This window comes from Podarcis liolepis (assembly GCF_965112155.1).
Source record: "Podarcis liolepis genome assembly, chromosome: 6".
In the NCBI taxonomy this organism is placed as follows: domain Eukaryota; kingdom Metazoa; phylum Chordata; class Lepidosauria; order Squamata; family Lacertidae; genus Podarcis; species Podarcis liolepis.
The window spans coordinates 31,589,906-31,608,262 of NC_139559.1; the positions used below are offsets into that span (position 1 = coordinate 31,589,906).

At 42.9% G+C, this 18,357-nt stretch overlaps 2 protein-coding genes across 11 annotated transcripts in view; both read left to right on the plus strand.

The window, feature by feature from the left end:
• The window catches only part of LOC310709175 (fer-1-like protein 4), a 66,987-nt gene extending 54,321 nt beyond the window's left edge, over nt 1-12,666 (plus strand). For all 3 annotated transcript variants that reach the window (XM_083508361.1, XM_083508360.1, XM_083508359.1), the window contains exons 34-45: nt 712-843; nt 1,210-1,320; nt 2,630-2,757; nt 3,342-3,512; nt 4,177-4,331; nt 4,947-5,125; nt 5,777-5,862; nt 7,132-7,230; nt 7,533-7,774; nt 9,863-10,152; nt 10,755-10,855; nt 11,361-12,666. In XM_083508361.1, coding sequence (XP_083364487.1) covers nt 712-843; nt 1,210-1,320; nt 2,630-2,757; nt 3,342-3,512; nt 4,177-4,331; nt 4,947-5,125; nt 5,777-5,862; nt 7,132-7,230; nt 7,533-7,774; nt 9,863-10,152; nt 10,755-10,855; nt 11,361-11,541 — 1,875 coding nt within the window. In that variant the 3' untranslated portion in view covers nt 11,542-12,666. The remainder of the gene's footprint in view (nt 1-711; nt 844-1,209; nt 1,321-2,629; nt 2,758-3,341; nt 3,513-4,176; nt 4,332-4,946; nt 5,126-5,776; nt 5,863-7,131; nt 7,231-7,532; nt 7,775-9,862; nt 10,153-10,754; nt 10,856-11,360) is intronic.
• Nucleotides 12,667-13,119: 453 nt separating this feature from the next.
• LOC310709194 (arf-GAP with SH3 domain, ANK repeat and PH domain-containing protein 1-like) overlaps nt 13,120-18,357 on the plus strand; it is a 33,369-nt gene continuing 28,131 nt past the window's right edge. For 2 of the 8 annotated variants that reach the window (XR_014527411.1, XM_083508437.1), the window contains exons 1-3: nt 13,208-13,308; nt 13,907-14,087; nt 15,836-15,908. Coding sequence is in view for 6 of the 8 variants with exons in the window: in XM_083508437.1 (XP_083364563.1) it covers nt 13,962-14,087; nt 15,836-15,908 (199 nt within the window). In the remaining 2 variants the exon portion in view is untranslated. The other 6 variants (XM_083508436.1, XM_083508438.1, XR_014527412.1 and 3 more) reach the window with 6 other exon arrangements.

The window sequence follows — 18,357 nt, forward strand, 5'->3', positions numbered from 1 at the left end:
AACAGTCTGACTAGATACAAGGCGTTGCCTATGTTCCTGTTGATTTCTGTGAGACTAGGGCTGGTGTATTTCAGCGCCCACCCCATCCCCAATTTGTATATTATGCACATCAATTTGGGAATTTCCTGCCAGTTGATTTGTGTCTGCTCCTGACATTTACCACACACACACACACAAAATCGGGAAGGAGTAGTGGAAATAATTGTTTACTTCACTGTTTGCTCAGGCCAGGAAAGAGTGGCCTGTCTTATTTATGTGTGTATTGATATTTGTTTATAAAAGTATTTATATCCCACCATCTCATAATTTTTTTGACTAAGGCACCAATGTTCATTATGTTCTATTCTGTCAGCCTTTGAGGTTGAGACCACAGTGAAGAATGATAAGGAGAGATGTGAATGACTGCTCTTTTATTAGCTCTTCAAAACCAACAAAGATCATCTTGCAACATCTTAAAGACTATACATTTGTTATGTCACAAGTTTTAATGGATTTAATGAATCCACTTAAAAAATGCTGTAGAGATCTGTAGTGACCTGTAGCACCTGTATCGACATGACATAACCTATTCACTTGATCAGTGATAGAACTGAAAACAGATCACTAGAGGGGAGAGGCCTCTGGTTGCACTAACTTTTCTCTGTACTTCTGGTTTGTATTATCAGCTGTTATGGCAAGAAAGCTCTAAAATTAACATGTCTCTCATTTCAGATCTACAGTTCAGAGCTGGAAAACGAGTTCGACAATTTTGAGGACTGGCTCTGTATTTTTCCACTTCATCGTGGGAAAGCCAATGAAGATGAAGATGGAAATGAAGAGGATAATTTAGTGGGAAAATACAAGGTAATTGGCTGGATTCAACTAACCCTGTGCACCAACGCAATGGCGGATCTAGCCTGCTCTGTAGGATGAAGGCTAATACTTTGCTCAGAATGCAGTAATAAACCTCCTTCTGTCTATTCCTTATGGAATCATAGCTTTACTTTTACTGGGCTTTTCCTTCTCCTGTCTCTCCTGTGATTTATTGTACTTCCAATATATGTGTCACCAGAGGTGTGGTAGAGCTGTGATACTGCAGTACTCAACATGCTGCAGTCTCCTAGGAAACAAGAAGAAAAATCTTCTGACAGGTGTAGTAGGGCTATTCAAAATATCATTCTACTAGAAAGAGTGGCATAGATTTCCTTTTGTTTAATCCCTCTTTTGCAGGGCTCATTCTATGTCTATCGGGCTGAAGAGGCAGGTGCAGAGCACAAGATCTCCCAGGGCATCCCCAGAAACAGACCCATTAAGGTCCTTGTCCGAATTTATATTGTAAAAGTAAGTATTTGTACGGAATGGCATGAGTTTTGAAACCTGTGCTACAATTACCAGATAATGAATTCATAACCATCCCACAACCTGCAAAGTCCCCTGGGATTCTGTTGTCACTGTTTGTATCTCCTTTGAGCTATGGCAAGGATGATCTCCCAAGATGGATAGTAGCTCTGTGATTTAAACCCTTCATTCAATTCAAGCTGCTCCAGATAATTGTGCTTTCATGAATTTGAAGATGAGATGTCACAGAAGGAACCCCTGGAATTTCCAGACTCTGCCTTTAGATTGGGGAGACTTGGGACTGCTAGTGCCATCGATTCCATTCCGAGATGCAAACAGCATTCTAAAATGTTCTGTATTTTGCAGGGAGCCTCCAGACTGTCAGTGTTTTGCAGGAGGCATTCAAGTGCACATGAAAATGTTAGGTTTGCACAGTTAAAGTAGATTAAAGTGTTCTATCATCCCAATGCATCAAATCCCAATGCATCCATTTTAAGCAGCCTTTTTGCAGTTTGGAAAGTGGCAGGGAAATGGATGAGGGATGGATGAAGTGAGGGATGGATGAAGAATTAATGGGAGGACATGTAAATACCCCACAAGCAAATCAGAATGAACTCAGGCTGACTGCTCATTGTCATATAACTGTCCTATATAGAAATCAGAACGAATGCTGCATAACCTTTGTGCAAAATAATCAGGATGAATGCTAAATAAACAAGAGCCTGCAATATATTTCATCACGCCATAAAAACATAGCAGTTCTTTTCCACTTTAGAACAGTACTGCTTCATTGAAGTTCCCTTTTGAGGGAAAGTAGAGTCGTCTCACTCTCAGGGGTTGTCTCACTCTTTTAGGACGTCCTGGTTTTTACTTTTTGAAGTATGGCAACCCTAGGTTTCCTCCCCACTCCATTCAGGTTTGATTGGCTAGTGACCATAGTTTTGTCTGTAACATGTGTCCTAGCTTCAGCAAGCAAGCCTTCTGAAGTGACAGGCACTTCAGTCATGGTCCTGCTTGGGACATATTGGTCTGGCTGGCAGGAAATAATTTTTGGGGGAAGGGGAAAAGTGGCTAACTTCTAGGTCTCTTCCTCCTGAGGCTGGAAATGATGATCTTCGAGTTCCTTGTAACTCTATGACTTTATAACTCTTGATGTTTTGACCATGTAACACAGGTCAGTGATTTTTTGCAATAGTAGTTTTTTGTTACCGATTCAACCTGAAGCTTCATGAAAGTGTTTCCAGACAAATATATGTAATGCTATATGGTTTTGTTCCACCAATGTTATAGTGCCACGTGTTATGTTTTTTAGGCAACTAATCTGAGTCCAGCAGATCCCAATGGCAAGGCAGATCCCTACCTTGTGGTTAAAATCGGGCAGCAACAGAAAGACACCAAGGAGCGGTACATCCCAAAGCAGCTGCATCCAGTCTTTGGAGAGTAAGAACACAGCTTTACTTTGCATCTGAGTTGTATCCTCTCCACATTGCTTATAGCAGACTTTGCCTTAGCACTAGGTGAACCTAAGCAACTGCAAAGGGTAGCTTGTGTTGGTCCCATTGTTGGAGATGCAAAAGGGAGGAGTTTGTATTCTCAGCACCACCTAGGTGTGCATACAGCTCTAACAAGATGGTGGTGCAGCAAAGAAGGAAAGAGGGCTGGATCTATAGGAAGATTAGGAAGGGTATAGCAGTTATCAAAGGATAGTGGAAATGAGGGGTGAACAAACGAGAGCATTGTTGGGTTCTGCCAATGACTTGGCCACATGAGATGGGGGAGGGAAATTGGCAAGTTCAGGGTCTTCAAGGTGAAGGGTCTGTTAAAGGGGGCTTGTGCCAGTTGGATGTCATGGGTGGATGTATGTGACTTTACCCAGATACGATACATAGGTTTAAAATGGTGCAGGCTCTATTACAACAAGAATTAAAGTAGTGGTGGTTGTACAGAGCTTACTTCCATAGGTTGTTTCCCATCCTCTACTTGCCCATATATATTCTCATCCTGTCTGCCTCTCTCTTCTTCAGAGTGCTGGAGCTGAGCATATCCTTTCCCATAGAATCAGAACTCACCATATCGATATTTGACCATGATTTGGTCGGATCAGATGACTTAATTGGGGAAACAAAGATCGACTTGGAGAACCGATTCTACAGCAATCACAGAGCCAACTGTGGGGTGGCCTCACAATATGACACGTATGTAATGTAGAAGGTGTTAGCAAGGCAACCACAAACCCTTCTTGTCATTTTGTTAGTATTTTTTAAATTATTATTTTGCAGAAAGTATTGCTCTTTCAAGTGGCTGGTAGCAACTCTGTAGCCTTACCAAGGAAGCCTGTTTCTATAGTGGTGGGTAGGGGTTGGACTCTGCTCCCTGCTCTATAGAAATGTTTCCTGGAATGCTAGCACTAAGATGAAATAAACCAGCTTCACATTCAGTTCTATACCCATTAGGAGGTAATAGCTATGGCCTCACATGACACTAAGCCATCATTTGATGTAACTGTTCAGCAAACCACAGGTCATCTTACAGATGAGCTGACAAGCCACAGCTTATTTCTCCAAAGCTTAGTTTGTTCTCCATCTGATCTTGCCTTGTAGCTTAGATGAGCACCAAATGAAACAAGGTTAATTAAGGTAGTTGTGTTCAGACATAATGCCATGCTAAAGTTAAAACAAGCCATGATGAGTTAAGCCAGTAACAAACCATGGTTTCACACTGCTTTGTTTTCAGAAAACAAACCATGGTTAGTCTGCTAGGTTCAGATGTTCAAACAAACCATACTTTGACTTAACAAATCATGGTGTAGTATTATGTGCAGACCAGGCCAATAAGTTTGATCCTGTTCCTTCCTTACAGAGAGGGCTACAATATGTGGCGTGATGCTTTCAAACCCACACATATCTTGGACAGTTTGTGTAAGAAGAATTCACTCCCCTCAGCTGAGTACAGGCGGGAGGAAGTCAAAGTAAACAACAAGATTTTTAAGATCCCTCCTGAAGCTTTTCCTGAAGGTACTGGTTTATGCTAAAAAAAAAAGTTTTTTATCCAACTTTTCTGACAAGTTGCTCAAGGTGATATACATTGTTCTCATGCTCCCTATTTCATTTTCACAACAACACTATGAGGCAGGTTAAGCTGAGAGGTAGTGACTAGCCCAAGGTCATCCAGTGAACATCCCAGCTCAGTGGAGATTTGAATATGGGTCTACCCAATTCTAGTCCAACACTCTAACCACTACAACACACTTGTTCAGTGTTTCAAAGGAGAACATAAAGCCAAAGCTGCTAAAGTGAGCAGTGGTGAGATCTCTTTGAGATTCCTATATAATTTATTTATAATAATGATAATAATTGATTATTTGTACCCCACCCATCTGAATGGGCTGCCTCAGCCACTCTGGCTGGTTTCCAGCAGTAAAACATTGAACCTTAAAAAGCTTCCCTATACAGTACAGGACGGCCTTCAGATGCCTCCTAAAGGTTATATAATTCCTAGGCTTTGCCATGGCGTTCTTCATTGGTTGATACTGATAAACAGTACTGATTCTGTCTGGTCCCCTTTCTTAGGGGCTTCTGGTTTATTATTTATTTATTTATTTATTTATTTATTCCCATTTATTATTATAGAAGCCTTTGTAAAAGACAAGAAAGAAAACGAAGATGAAACCCTGTCTGCTTATGATGAGCACAAGGCTTTGTATGTTCTTCAACACTGGGATGAAATGCCGGAATATGGATATAAATTAGTACCAGAACATGTAGAAGTTCGGTCCCTTTACAATCCAGACAGCCCGGGTCTCCTACAGGTGAGACAAGACTGTTGGTTTACTCATAATACAACTTCTGCACATTGGTACTATAGGATCATGTGCAAGCAATGTTGCATTAGCACAACCGCAGCGGGGAAAACACATACCTGTTATATCCATTGTAGGGAGGGCAAGGCTGTTACACATAGCAGATATAGACAGAAAGGGTGGTATGGCAAGAGGCAGCACTTGAGACCAAAAATGCATACCGTCTTCCACAATCATAAAGGTCTTTAGGCCAGCCATTACCAATGTAGGGCCCACTAGGTGCTTTGAACTATACGTCCCATCAGCCCCAGCCACCAGAGGACACTAGGTTGGCAAAGACTGGCTTAGCTTCTTCCCTTTCCATTGAAGACTTGAGAAATCATACCTGTGTCAATGTAGACGTGGTTTGTAAAACTTTATGCAGAGATTTTGGAATGTATGAGTGAGAGTTGTTGCGCTAATCCCAGGCCACTTCGAAACAAAAAGAAAATTAGCTCCTGAACACTGAAGTTGAGTAAAAATCATTTCCCTGAGTTTCAAAATATGTCTGCAATATTTCATAAATACTTGTTAGCACCATTCTGGACGTTTCACTCTCCCTTCATTAGATAGATTCAACTGCTCTTGAATCTCAGAAACAAACACCTTGTTTTCTCCCAGGGTGCTCTCCACATGTGGATTGATATGTTTCCAAACGATGTCCCTGCACCACCTCCTGTCAACATCAAACCACGACTCCCAATCAGGTAAAGGCCCTCTGTGAACTGGAAGAGAGCCAATACCTAAACTATTTGTTGCTTTGCCTTTTATAGAATGTTTTCCTACATTGTGTGCCCCCTGGTAGGAACTATTGCAGAAAAACATCTGCAACAGGCACCTGACCTGCTGGTACCTGTGCTAATAATGTATAGGAATTGATGTGTGTATGGCTACCACTATGCAAATGGTATCCCCTTAAAGAGAAGGAGTCTCTTCTTTTTTAACATGCAGGTGAAATGCAAATGAAGCAAGTTGAAACGCAGTCCTTTGGAAGATGTTTTGAAGCTCCAGCGATCAACTGATTGTTGGGGCTTCAAAGCCCAGTGTAAGGTTCTAAACAAGCACCAACTATTGATTAAAGAGTCAATTGAAGCTCCAATGACTATTATTTTGTATTTATTTATTTATTTATTTATTTATTTATTTAATTTATATACCACCCTTCATCCGAAAATCTCAGGGCCGTTCACAAGATAAAAAATACAGAATAAAAGCACAAAGAAATAGTTAGAAGAAAGCAAAAACAAAACAATAACCTTCCCTCCTACAAACACACTGTCAGCTGGGATTCGTGGCACTTGAATGCATTTCCACCAAGGAACTGCACCACCACCAACTCAAAGTCAGCTGACAAGGCCTTTGTTTGAGCAGGTGACCTGATGCCCTTGGATGGCAGTGGGTGTTACAGCTAGTGCAGCAAAAAGGGAGGAACAGCTTGGACTCAAAATGGAGTATTTCTGCATGCACCCTTTCTCTGCAGAAGGGGAAATTACCTAGCTTTGAAAGCATTTCTCCTGCTGCAGAAACTTCACACTTATATCCAGCAATCAGCTGATTGGAAGTTACAGGGAGCCTCTCTGAAGGCACAATCCCAGCTCATTGGCACTAAACCTGCTGCTTCAAAAAAAGGTTATTGTAACCGTCAACTGACTGATGGTTACAGCAACCTCTTTTGAGGTTTGATAGGTGTCACCCACCTGATGTCATTACAAGTTGGCCCACAAGGGGTGGAAGAGAGAAGGATCTGGCCCGCCTTCCTGATGAAGTTCCCTACCCCTGGTCTAAGGACTAAAATTACTCAGTTGCACCCTGTCTACCCTATGATCATTTGGCATGCTTCGGTTGTGGTTCACATACTGGGTAGTCTGGCCCTTTATATTGGTAAAGGGTACTCTTCGTTCTTTGTGGAAAGTTTTGTCCAGAATCTACAGAAAATAAGTTTTGAACAGAACTTTGCATTTTCTCATTCTTTCTAGCTATGAGCTGCGTGTCATTATCTGGAACACGGACGATGTGGTCCTTGACGACGTCAATCCAATAACAGGAGAAATCTCCAGTGACATCTATGTAAAAAGGTGCCTTCACCAATAGATTCAGATAGTCCGAAATGATAAGTCCGAAATGATAAAGAAATGATAAGTATAGCTTATCATTTCTTTAGAAACATGAAGATTTCCCTGATGGAATAGGCAGCCAACTGTTCTGGTTTCAATACAGTGGGTTGCTAAGTAACTGTCCCATTTCCACCTGCACAATGGGAACCCCTCCTCCTTCTCCCACACATACTCCCTAAATTATGGGTTTTGTGCCTTTTGTGAGGTGGGGCCAGGAACTGATGCTAAATTATTGCTAGATTCTAATAAAGGTTCTTCTGCAGTTGGATCAAAGGGCTGGAGAAGGACAAGCAAGAGACAGATGTTCACTTTAACTCTTTGACTGGGGAAGGCAACTTCAACTGGAGATTTGTGTTTCGCTTTGACTACCTCCCAACAGAAAAAGAGATAACTTACAAGAAGAAGGATTCCATCTTCTCTCTAGAGGAATCGGAATTCCGAGAGCCAGCTGTCCTGGTCCTTCAGGTCTGGGACTATGATAGGATTGCAGCAAATGACTTTCTAGGTATTTTAATGCTCACTGTTCCTTTTAAAGGATTGAGGCATATATAAATGTTTTTTGTCGTCTTCTTAGTTGTTTCCTGAAGGGTGTGCAACAAATATATTGCAAGGAAGTTAAAAACTGTCCCTACAAAGCTTCTGAAACTCTCCTTTTCTTTCTACTCCTCCTTCCCTGCCTGCATAAAACTCATCCATTAAGAGGCTTTTTTAGCAGTGCAATTTCCTAAAACGGCTAATCTGAACTGAGGAGGCTTCCAGGGATAGGAAAAGGAGAATGCATGTGCTCAGCAAGCACATCTTTCTATAGTCCATCTGTTTTTCACCTTCATATACAAATAATTTATATTCAGTAAAAGTAATCTAGCCCATTTGTGTCTAAATTCTCAGTACAGCTATTAAAAGCTTGTCTGCTGCAGGCAAACAAATGGTAAAGCACCACTCAAAGCCTTTCATTCATGACTCCATATTGTTTTGATTTGGTTTCAGTTCCTGTTGATTAAATTGCATGGAATTGAATCAAAACAATATCGGATAATGGATGAAATTTTGTAAATACATTGGGGCAACAACAAGCTTTAAAAAGGGAAAACTAATAGGCAGCACCATCTAGTGGTTAACCAAGGTACTGCATATTTTTGAACTTCATTCTGATTTTGTTGGGGTGAAGTTGCAAATTCTGAACATGGTTTGCTGCCCAGATATCAATTGAATTCATGAAATTGGACAGCAACAAAGAGATCTCAGCTGTATTTCATACTATGCCGTCTTTTTACATATTTCCTCTTTCTGTACATCTCACTGTTTCCTCATGTAATATGGGGATTTACAACATCCTAGTAGTAAGAAATTGCACGCTAACGACTAATTTAGGTTGAAGAAGAATGTTTTTAACCAATGAAGATGTAACGTTCTGGAATAGCTGTGATGGCAAAGAACATCACAAAGCTTGAGATGGAAGGAAAGAAGGATATCATGTAGTTTTTTCTTGATGCCTCTGTTGTGACCTGTTAGGATCATTTAACATTTTCCCAGGTATCTTTCTGCTTAGGCGATTGTGTTCCTTCACCCCTCCCCTTTTAATGTAATGTTGTGTGGTGTACAAATACACCAGGGGGTGATTTAGTGGATGCATTTTGCAGTGGTGGACTTGGGGCTCTCAAATTTCTGTGGTGCCCCATGAATCACCAGCCATTCTTGCTAGTCTGGCTGGCTTTCTTATGTGGAGTTGTGGGGCAGCGCCATCATGCTCTCTGTCACCAGAAGTAAAATGTCTTGGTTGCTGAGGAAGAGTTCCTCTGCCCCACCCTGCCTTGGAATGCAGGCTTACTTGAGCTTCCCTACTTTTGTGCCTTCCAGCCTCCTAGCAGCTACTGTATTTTAAAAGGAAGTGGAAGAGGCTGCTGATTAGTTGGTCAGTAGTTCCTGGGCTATGCCTTGAATCTGTTTTCTGACTCTTTGTTTCCTTTGCCTTGCTGTTCCCTGAATACTGCTCAGTTTTGTTTGCTCATTCCTTGCCAGATGGTCCTTAATTTCCCCCTGATCCAGCTATGCTGACTGTGTCTCGGTTTGTCTACTGAGACAAACTGCTGTATTTGGGTTTGCAAATACTTTTTCCACCCAGTCAGGCTGACGATGATCTCAGGCTTCCCTACCCTGTAAGCTAGAGCTGCCATACATTACTGGGATTTTAAAGGCGGAACTGACGTCCAGTGGGAGTTTTTGAAAGGTGGTGGCTTGTCCTGGATGTCAGGCAAGTCAATCAAAAAACCAAAAGCTCAACAACTTTTGGGGTGTCCTGGTAACCCTACTGTAAGCACCTATTTGCAGTGCATTTTCTAACTACTTCTTTTATGATGGAAGTTCCTATTTTGAATCAGGGGTCTGTTTGCACCAGTCTATTGTTGTGATCTCTACAAAAATGTAGTGGCTGCATTCTGTAAATCATATTATAGCCCAATAGCTGCAAGCAAAATTCCTGCAATTCCCTATGGATGGAAACACTGTGTTTCCTAGCCATCTGGGGGGAAATTGTCAAATCTCCCATTATAAGTGGCCAGTATATGATGTTATCCCAACTTTGTTGTGTTTCAAGGAGCCATTGAGTTGAAGCTGAACGATATGGTGAGAGCCGCCAAGAGTTCAGAGCAGTGCACCATCAAGATGGCCAAGGAGAAGGCCATGCCCCGCTTCTCCATCTTCCGAAACAAACGAATGAGAGGCTGGTGGCCATTCATCAAACTCAAGGGCCAGGAAGACATTGAAAGGGAAGAGAGGGAGGCTAAGCAGAAGAAGAAAAAGAAGAAGAAGAAGAAGTGGAGGAGCTCTGTAAAACCAGAAGACGTTGAGTTTTCAGATCCTAGTGGAAATATCTTCATCCTTACAGTAAGAGAACTGCACTGAAGATGCACCTATTTTTATTATTGTTTACATTTATTAGCTATCTGTTAAGCCGTTTCTCTAGGCAGCATACAACACAAATCAAATATAGTGGTACCTAAGGTTACATACGCTTCAGGTTACAGACTCCACTAACCCAGAAATAGTACCTCGGGTTAAGAACTTTGCTTCAGGATGAGAACAGAAATCACATGGCGGTGGCGCAGCAGCAGAGGGAGGCCCCATTAGCTAAAGTGGTGCTTCAGGTTAAGAACAATTTCAGGTTAAGAACAGATCTCCGGAACAAATTAAGTACGTAACCAGAGGTACCACTGTAGTACATTGAGGGTGCAATCCACACCCACTGGGTGTGGCCTGAGCTGAGTGGGACTTCCCTTCTGTCAAGTCCTGCTGAGCTCCACCGGCCTCCACCTGCAGAGCAATGCCAACATCACTCTGCTGGCCCAGAACCCACACTCCACTCTGTGTAAGGCAGAACTGCCACTGGCAGGATCTCCACCATTGGCAGCAAGCGGATGGGAGTCTCTGAAGCACAGCAGACTCTTGCAGTATGTCAGACATTTTGCTCACAGTGTGCTTCTCTCTAGGGAAAAGTGGAAGCTGAATTCCAGCTACTGACTGTAGAGGAGGCTGAGAATGCCCCAGTTGGTCGGGCACGGAAAGAGCCTGAGCCCTTAGAGAAACCCAAGTAAGTATCTAAAGATTTATATAAATGACTCTGCAAATGAGAAGTCCAGGCCGGATCAGGCCGTGGTCCGTCTAATGCAGCATCCTGTTATATGGTGGTCAGGTGCCTATGGGAAGCATACAAGCCTATGGGAAGCCCCTGCTCTATACTAGGGATGGGGGAATCTGTGGACTCCAACCCCCATCAGTCCAGCTGTCATAGCCATCAGCCAGGGATGATGGGAGTTGTAGTCCAGCAGCATCTGGAGGGGCACAGGTTCCCCACTCCTGCTTTGTACTGTTGTGAATTAAAGGGAATACATTAATATTGTTGGAACACGCTATTTAACGGGAAAGCTGATTAAATGCAAAATGACCTTTGGATTTCCAGGCATTCAAGTATAGGTTGACTTGTCTTCACTGTGAGCATTGGGGGGGTGGGGCTAGCTATGTGCTACCAACATTAACTTTGTTGCTACACCCATGTCCAAACCTGCACCAAATCTTGCCCTTTCTTTTCTCCCCAGCCGCCCGAAAACATCCTTCAACTGGTTTGTGAATCCCATGAAGACGTTTGTCTTCTTCATTTGGAAGCGGTACAAGAAGTACATAATTGCACTACTTATTATTGCAATTTTGACCATATTCTTGGTTCTCATTCTCTACACAATGCCGGGATACATCAGCGAGAAGATAATAAACGGCTAAAGACAGTGCTTTCTGTCCTCTTCCCCAAGTTGGGACTTGACAAAGGAAGATAACAGTGACTTCTGTGCCAAAGACTTTAAGGAACATGTGCAGCTGGCTGATTGTGCCTGGAGCACTTTGAAAATGCAACTGTCAGAGTAAGGGAAGAGACTGCCCATATTTAGGCAGTCAGGCATCCTGCTCACATCTGTGATGTGATGACAATTATCTCTGAAGAGCCTTTGGAATTATTCATTAAACGCCTTGCCTTTCATTAGCTCTTAAGATGGTATGCTTGTTCTATGACCCTGCAACTCTTTATAGCTAAAGCAATCAACTGTCACTTAAGAAGAAAATAAAAAGAGGCCACCTATAGCAATAGATATAGAAGCATGGAAATCTAGCAAAATGGAAAGGAATTTATAGTTTTATGCCACTGCTGTCTGTGTCTCCAAATCATACGAGTCTGGTATGTGGGTGTGGTTTGCTAGGAATCGCCTGGCAGGTCCAATTGATACCCCTAGTGGTTCACAGTTGGTCTGTGGGTTGGCAGTTCCTCATTCCTTAATGTATTGGTTTGAGAAATGTGGATTTGCTAAATTTGCATTAAAATGCGGATCACATTTCTCATCCATCCCTACACTCTAGCGCAATAAGCAGCATACATGCCATCGTGTTTGGAAGTGGGAGACAGCTGTGCTGTTTTCCATTTTTGTTAGTAGAGCAGGGCAGCTAGATCACAAGTTCATCCAACAAATGATATTTGTAAATATATAAATCACAGATTGGAGGGATAAGGAGTAGGGTTATGTTACTCCTAAGCATTGCAAGCGCTGCCTAAAAGGTGCCTCTGACATTTGTGCAACCTCATTGTGTGAAGAACTATTCAGCATTATCTAGCAAAACGATTCGATTTTCCCAGCAAGATACTGCACTTTTGGAGCAAAGAAAATGTGTTGTCTTGGCAACAGAAAACTGTCTTGGACAAAGGTAATGCCCCCCCCCGCCCTGCCGCCATATTGCCTGTATTAGCTGAAATGCTGCTTGTGTCTTTTTACCCTGTGAAATAATGACATTGATATAACATGATTTTTGCTGTTCTTTAAAGATTACATGCACTTTAAAAATAAATAACACTGCCACTTTTGCAAATTACAGGGTGGTTTTCCCCCCAGAAATGCATATTTCTGCAGATGTGTTTTTGGATACAACCAGAGTGATTCACACATAGAGGCAAATTTCCAAATGCAGATCTGCTCTGCTGGGGCAATTGTGCGGGGGGAGGGGACACACTGTGTCAGTCCAACAACCTACTTGTGCTCTTGAAAAAGGAGATTAGCCTTCTGTGACCTTGCGCCCTCTAGCAATTTTGGATTAAAACTCTGATGAAGCTCTGGGGTTCCTGTATCCAATGGCGTAGTGTGGGGGGTGCAGGGGGGGCCGGCCGCACCGGGCGCAACATCTGGGGGTTAGGGTTAGGGGGCGCAAATCCACGGGTTAGGGGGCGCAAATTACTTGCCTTGCCCCGGGTGCTGATAACCCACGCTACGCCACTGCTGTATCTTCTCTCTCTCTCTCTCTCTCTCTCTCTCTCTCTCTCTCTGTGTGTGTGTGTGTGTGTGTGTGTGTGTGTGTGTGTTTCTCTCCCCTGCAGGTGAAGAAGCAACTGAGGGTAAGCAGTTTTAAGCTTAAAAAGCAATTTGAGGGTTAAGCAGCCGACTAGAAATGCAATACATCTCACTATAGTGGAGAAAATTGTGACCAGGTAACCTGGTCTGTACTATTCAGGTACTAAGTGTTGATGGGTGACTTCAAGGCCTCTCCTGGTCCCCCATCTTTTGATTCTTTATATTTGAGCTAGACTTGGACTGGACGATTTAAACAGAATGTAGCTTTTCAAGTAGTAAACATAATGAATAACCCTACTCCCTTATCGAGAGAGAGAGAGAGAGAGAGAGAGAGAGAGAGAGAGAATATTACTAGGTTTCAGTGAGGATTCAGAAACAGTCAGGGGTGCCAACTTGAGCCCCACCCCCACATAATCGATCACTAGACACGGGGCACACACACACCATTTGAATCAACTTTTTTGGGTGGGAGTCCCCTCAAATATTTTATTGGGGAGGCTGAAGGGACCCCAGCCCCTAGCAGTTGGCTCCCATGTTAAACAGTATTTAACAAACTCTGAGTAGTACACTGTGTGTGTGTGTGTGTCTGTGTGTCTGTTTTGGGGAGGGGAAGCAGTGGCAAGAGGCCAGCTCTTTGCAACTTGTGGACATGGAGGGGCAGCGGCCGTCGCTCTGCCTTTCTGGTGTTTGTGGCCTTCTCAGCTACCCTTAGCTGCTTCCTCTCAATCCTGAGTTCCCCTTTTTCTGTGGCCTGGCAGTCTGACGCTGCTGCTTCTCTGGATCTGATCTGCAACCAGGCGTTAAGGAAGCAGGATGCCTGAGCTTATCTCTGTCCAGGACTTTATCTCCCAGACCCAAGAGGATCTCAGCTCTCCCACCACCTCCTCCTTTTCCAGCCACATGGGCAAATGCAGGAACACCGTTTGCAGCCTAGAAGAGGTAAGAGAGGGTTCAAGGAAGGAGGTGGCGGCTGGGCCGAAGCGAAAGCTAAGGGGGAGATCTTGGAATCCCATGAGGAGAATTTGCTGCTGGGTGTTCCTCACTCTGTGCAGGGAAATAGACAAACTGAGGAGCGAATATGGGTGCAGTCATTTTTATTTATTTAAGGATTTGTACCCCACATTTCCTTCAAAAGAGGAAGCTAAAAACAGCTTGCACAATGTCCATAGAGATTAACAGAGAACAACCAATTCCCATAAATGAGCTCGAAAAACCAAATAGCACAAGCTTCAGAGGAACTTTTATTCAATACAAAACTGCCCATCCAGCCAATGAAATTAACAGAAACCACTTCTTCTAACAGGCAGTATTCACTTGCCTCCTAAATGACCGAAGGACCAGATCTGGGGGAACAGATTCCATAGCTATGTTGCAGGCAAGAGCCCCTACTTGATATCTTGTCAGATTTCTCCTCACTGACAGAAGGAACCCAAAGGAAGGCCCATTCCATGTGTACCAAAGTCACCTAGGAGAAAGCACATCCTAAGACATGCTGACTTGCCCCTTTGTCACAGTGACCTAGGACATAAATTTGCCTTCGGAATTATTCTCATCCCTATTCAGTGGCTTGGTGGCTTAAGTCCTTGTCCTCAGCAACTTTGCATTTATTAGAAGACTGGCAAGCAAGGCAATTGTATACCTAGGGCTAAAATGGGGCAAGAAAGCATGTATAGGATTGCACTGTTGGTGTTAAAAGAAATAAATAAATTGCACTGTTGTCCATGTGATACCAGTATATCTATTTGCTTTGCTCTGATACTAACTAAACCACATTGTTCCTACCATCTATAAGGGAAGGGCTGTGGCTCAGCAGTACAGCATGCAAAATGTCCAAGTTTCAGATCTCAGCCTCTCCAAGCAGTCCCATGTCTGAAAACCTGGAGAGCTGCCTGCCAGTCAAAGTAGACAACATTGACCTCGTTTCCTGTGTTCCTACAGGGCACCCTTTCAAAATGCAATTATATCTCACAGCTATCTGTGTAGGAGTGTGGGAGCCACCACCAAACTGTCCTCTGACTAACTTGAAACCACTTCTGCCCTTCTCACCTTCTCATTTCCTCTTATGAAATCCGTTGCATATCTGCCCTTCAGTTTCCAAATGTTGAAGCGAAATCCAAAGGCCAGGATACCTGATCAAGCTTTGCATAATGCAGTTTAGCAGAACCCACAAAACAGTAAAAGAGCCTTAGAGCAGTTTGTTAAGATAAAATGAAAAGCTGGAAACAGGAAACCATTTGGAAATATGAATAGTTTGAGAGCTGAAAAGAAAAGCTTGCACATCAGGAAACGGAAATGTTGCATGAACTCAGTGTGCACGAGAGGCAGGAATATCGAAAGCAGCATCCATAATTTCAAGAGAGCAGCTTTAGAATGTTAAAGTAATGAGGGTGAGGGGCACAAAGCTTTTGAGTTATCCAGAGTTCCTCCTCAAAACAATGGTGTGGGTATACAGCTGGACGTGATATAGAAAACCAACATGATTTGATTTTCCAAATAGAGGAGAGTGGTCATTTACTGGTTTGTTTATCCCAGTGGGCAACTTGGGGCAACTTGAATTCTGTTTTGCACCTAGAAAAATATAACCTTATCATGTATAATAATTTTTGTATATTTATAAACTTTGTTTTGCTTTGGGAGAGCAGCTTGTGCTTAGGATGTCTTTTTCTTTTTTTCTTTAATGCCTTTAGGCTTTAGATTCTGATCGAATCGTTCTGCAAAAAATGAGGAAAGCAGTGAAAGCAGAGCACACAACTGGACAAGGTCAGACTGTCATTGGGGATGTGCTATGGGCTGCTCAGCCCAGAGGCCCTGAGAATTTTCCTGTACCTTTAAGGGTTGCTTAAAAGGGCTAATTTTACCAGTGTCCACTTATCAATTCTTATAGGAAGACGATCCCTCTCAGAGTCTTACAATGCAATATTATACATGTCTACTAGTCCCATTAAATCCTATTAAATTAATTGAATGGTAATAATTGCTCTATGGCAAGTATGTATAGGGTTGCAGACAGAATTTGGCAACCATAGATGTAGTTGATGGGATGAGATCTTGAAAGACACATCTTGCTTTTATGCATACACACACCTGTTTAAACAAGCATTCCCTAATCTCCTGACCGGAGCCTCCTGTTTTAATAGTTCTAATTTGTTCTTTTAATTGTTGTGTTGTTTTAATTGATTTCTTTTATTGCATGCCATCCCAATCTCCTAGTGTTGTGAGATTCCAGGCGCTTACTCAGGGTTCGTGTTTCCTTTTGGAACGAGTCACAGTGGAGACTGTGGGGTTGTGCTTTTATGATACAGTATATGGTTTATTTACCCATATATACCTAAGCCTATGATGGGGGGCGCATTTCATAGCATCAACACCCCAAAAGGGTCTTGTTTCTCCCATAGCTGCAATCTTGGATTCAAGCAGATGACTCTCTCTCTCTCTCTCTCTCTCTCTCTCTCTCTCTCTCTCGTCTGTCTCTCGTCTGTCTCTCTCTCTCTCTCTCTCTCTCTCTCTCTCTCTCTCTCTCTCTGTCTCTGTGCAGTGCTTTGATTCTGTGTCACATTACTGCTCCAACTCTCCACTCTAAACTCTGACTTCATTTGTTGAGGAGGGGGCTCCACCCATTTGCCATCTTGTGCCTAGCCCCTTATTCCCTCTTCATGGCCTGTCATCCAGGTTATCACTAGCCTGACTATTCCAAGAATTAAAAGCCTTGATTAAATTCTAACACTTGCTGGATCCAGAGATTAGAGGAGTCTGGCGCATACCTTAACACCTCAAACTTATAACAATATTTTAGATTAGTGTGCTAATATTTTTGCAGTTGATTTTGTAAACAACTTGCAAGCTGCTTGGGCAATTAAATGGCATACTGCATTCATAATATTGTTGTGAGTTGTGGGGGGTTAATCTGCATGATGCCTGACTCCCTTCTAATTCCTGGGATCATGGAACCAGCAAGGGTTAAAATATCTTGGAGGATCTCATTGTTGAACTAGTCAGGCAATGTTTTTTGTGTGTGAGAGAGTTAATGGCCATAAGGATCAAGTTACTCTGTGCCAGAGAACAAATGGGTGGGCCCCCTCCCTCACTTAATTGGTAGTTGGAAGTGCCAGGACACTTGTGTGTGAGAGAGGAAAACAGGCTGCAGGCAGAAGCTGGAGAGGGAGAGCCATATTTGATTTCTGCTAGAAACCACGGCTGTGGCTATGGCAGAAGCAAGATCTTTTGAGGTTTTAATGCTGTGAACCCCCTCATTTTAGGCTCAGGTTGTCCATATGTGTTACTAAACCATATATCCTAAAGACACTACAGACGGTGCTGTCCCTCATTCCAAGGAAACAGAACTCTGAGTAAGCACCACTTGGAGGTTGGGGTGGAGGGCAACATCATCATCATCATCATCATCATCATCATCATCATCATTATTTATTGATGTGTGCACACTCAAAAACTTTACTCACAACAAGTCATATTGTGCTTAGGATACTCCATGCAGGGAACCATTACCCTATATTTTAAAATGTGTGATAACCACATTAAAATGATAACGAAATCTTTATAATTTGGCAACAGTGGTAGAGCACATTCCTTGCATGTGGAAGGTCCCAGGCAGAGCTCCTGGTTTTTCCAGATGGAACTAGAAAAGACTCTTGTCTGGAAAGTCACTGTCAGGCAGCATAGGCAAGACAGACCAATGATCAGAACTCTGTACAGTGGTACCTCGGTTTACGAACTTAATCCGTTCCGGAAGTCCATTCTTAAACTGAAACCGTTCTTAAACTGAGGTGCGCTTTCCCTAATGAGGCCTCCCGTCGCCAGTGCCCTTCCACCGTTCGGATTCCATTCTTAGACTGAGGTAAAGTTTGCAAACCGGAACACTATTTTCAGTTTTGCGGAGTTTGTAAACTGAATCGTTCTTAAACCGGACTGTTCTTAAACCGAGGTACCACGGTATCAGTAGTTCCCCATGTTCCTCACTTCCCTGAGCAATGTGAAATCCAGGGGTGTCATCTTTACAACAGCTGTTTAAAATAATACAAGTAGAGTTTCTTGGAAACAAATGGATTCCTAAAAACAGGTTGCAGAATTGCTGGTCCTGCAGTTGGGTCAGGTTCCCAAAGGCAGCAGCTGCACAATGTCAAAATCCTTCATCGTTTTGGCATCTCTCTCCATCTGCCCCTCTCCTCCATTTCACTCTGCCCAAATTGTACCT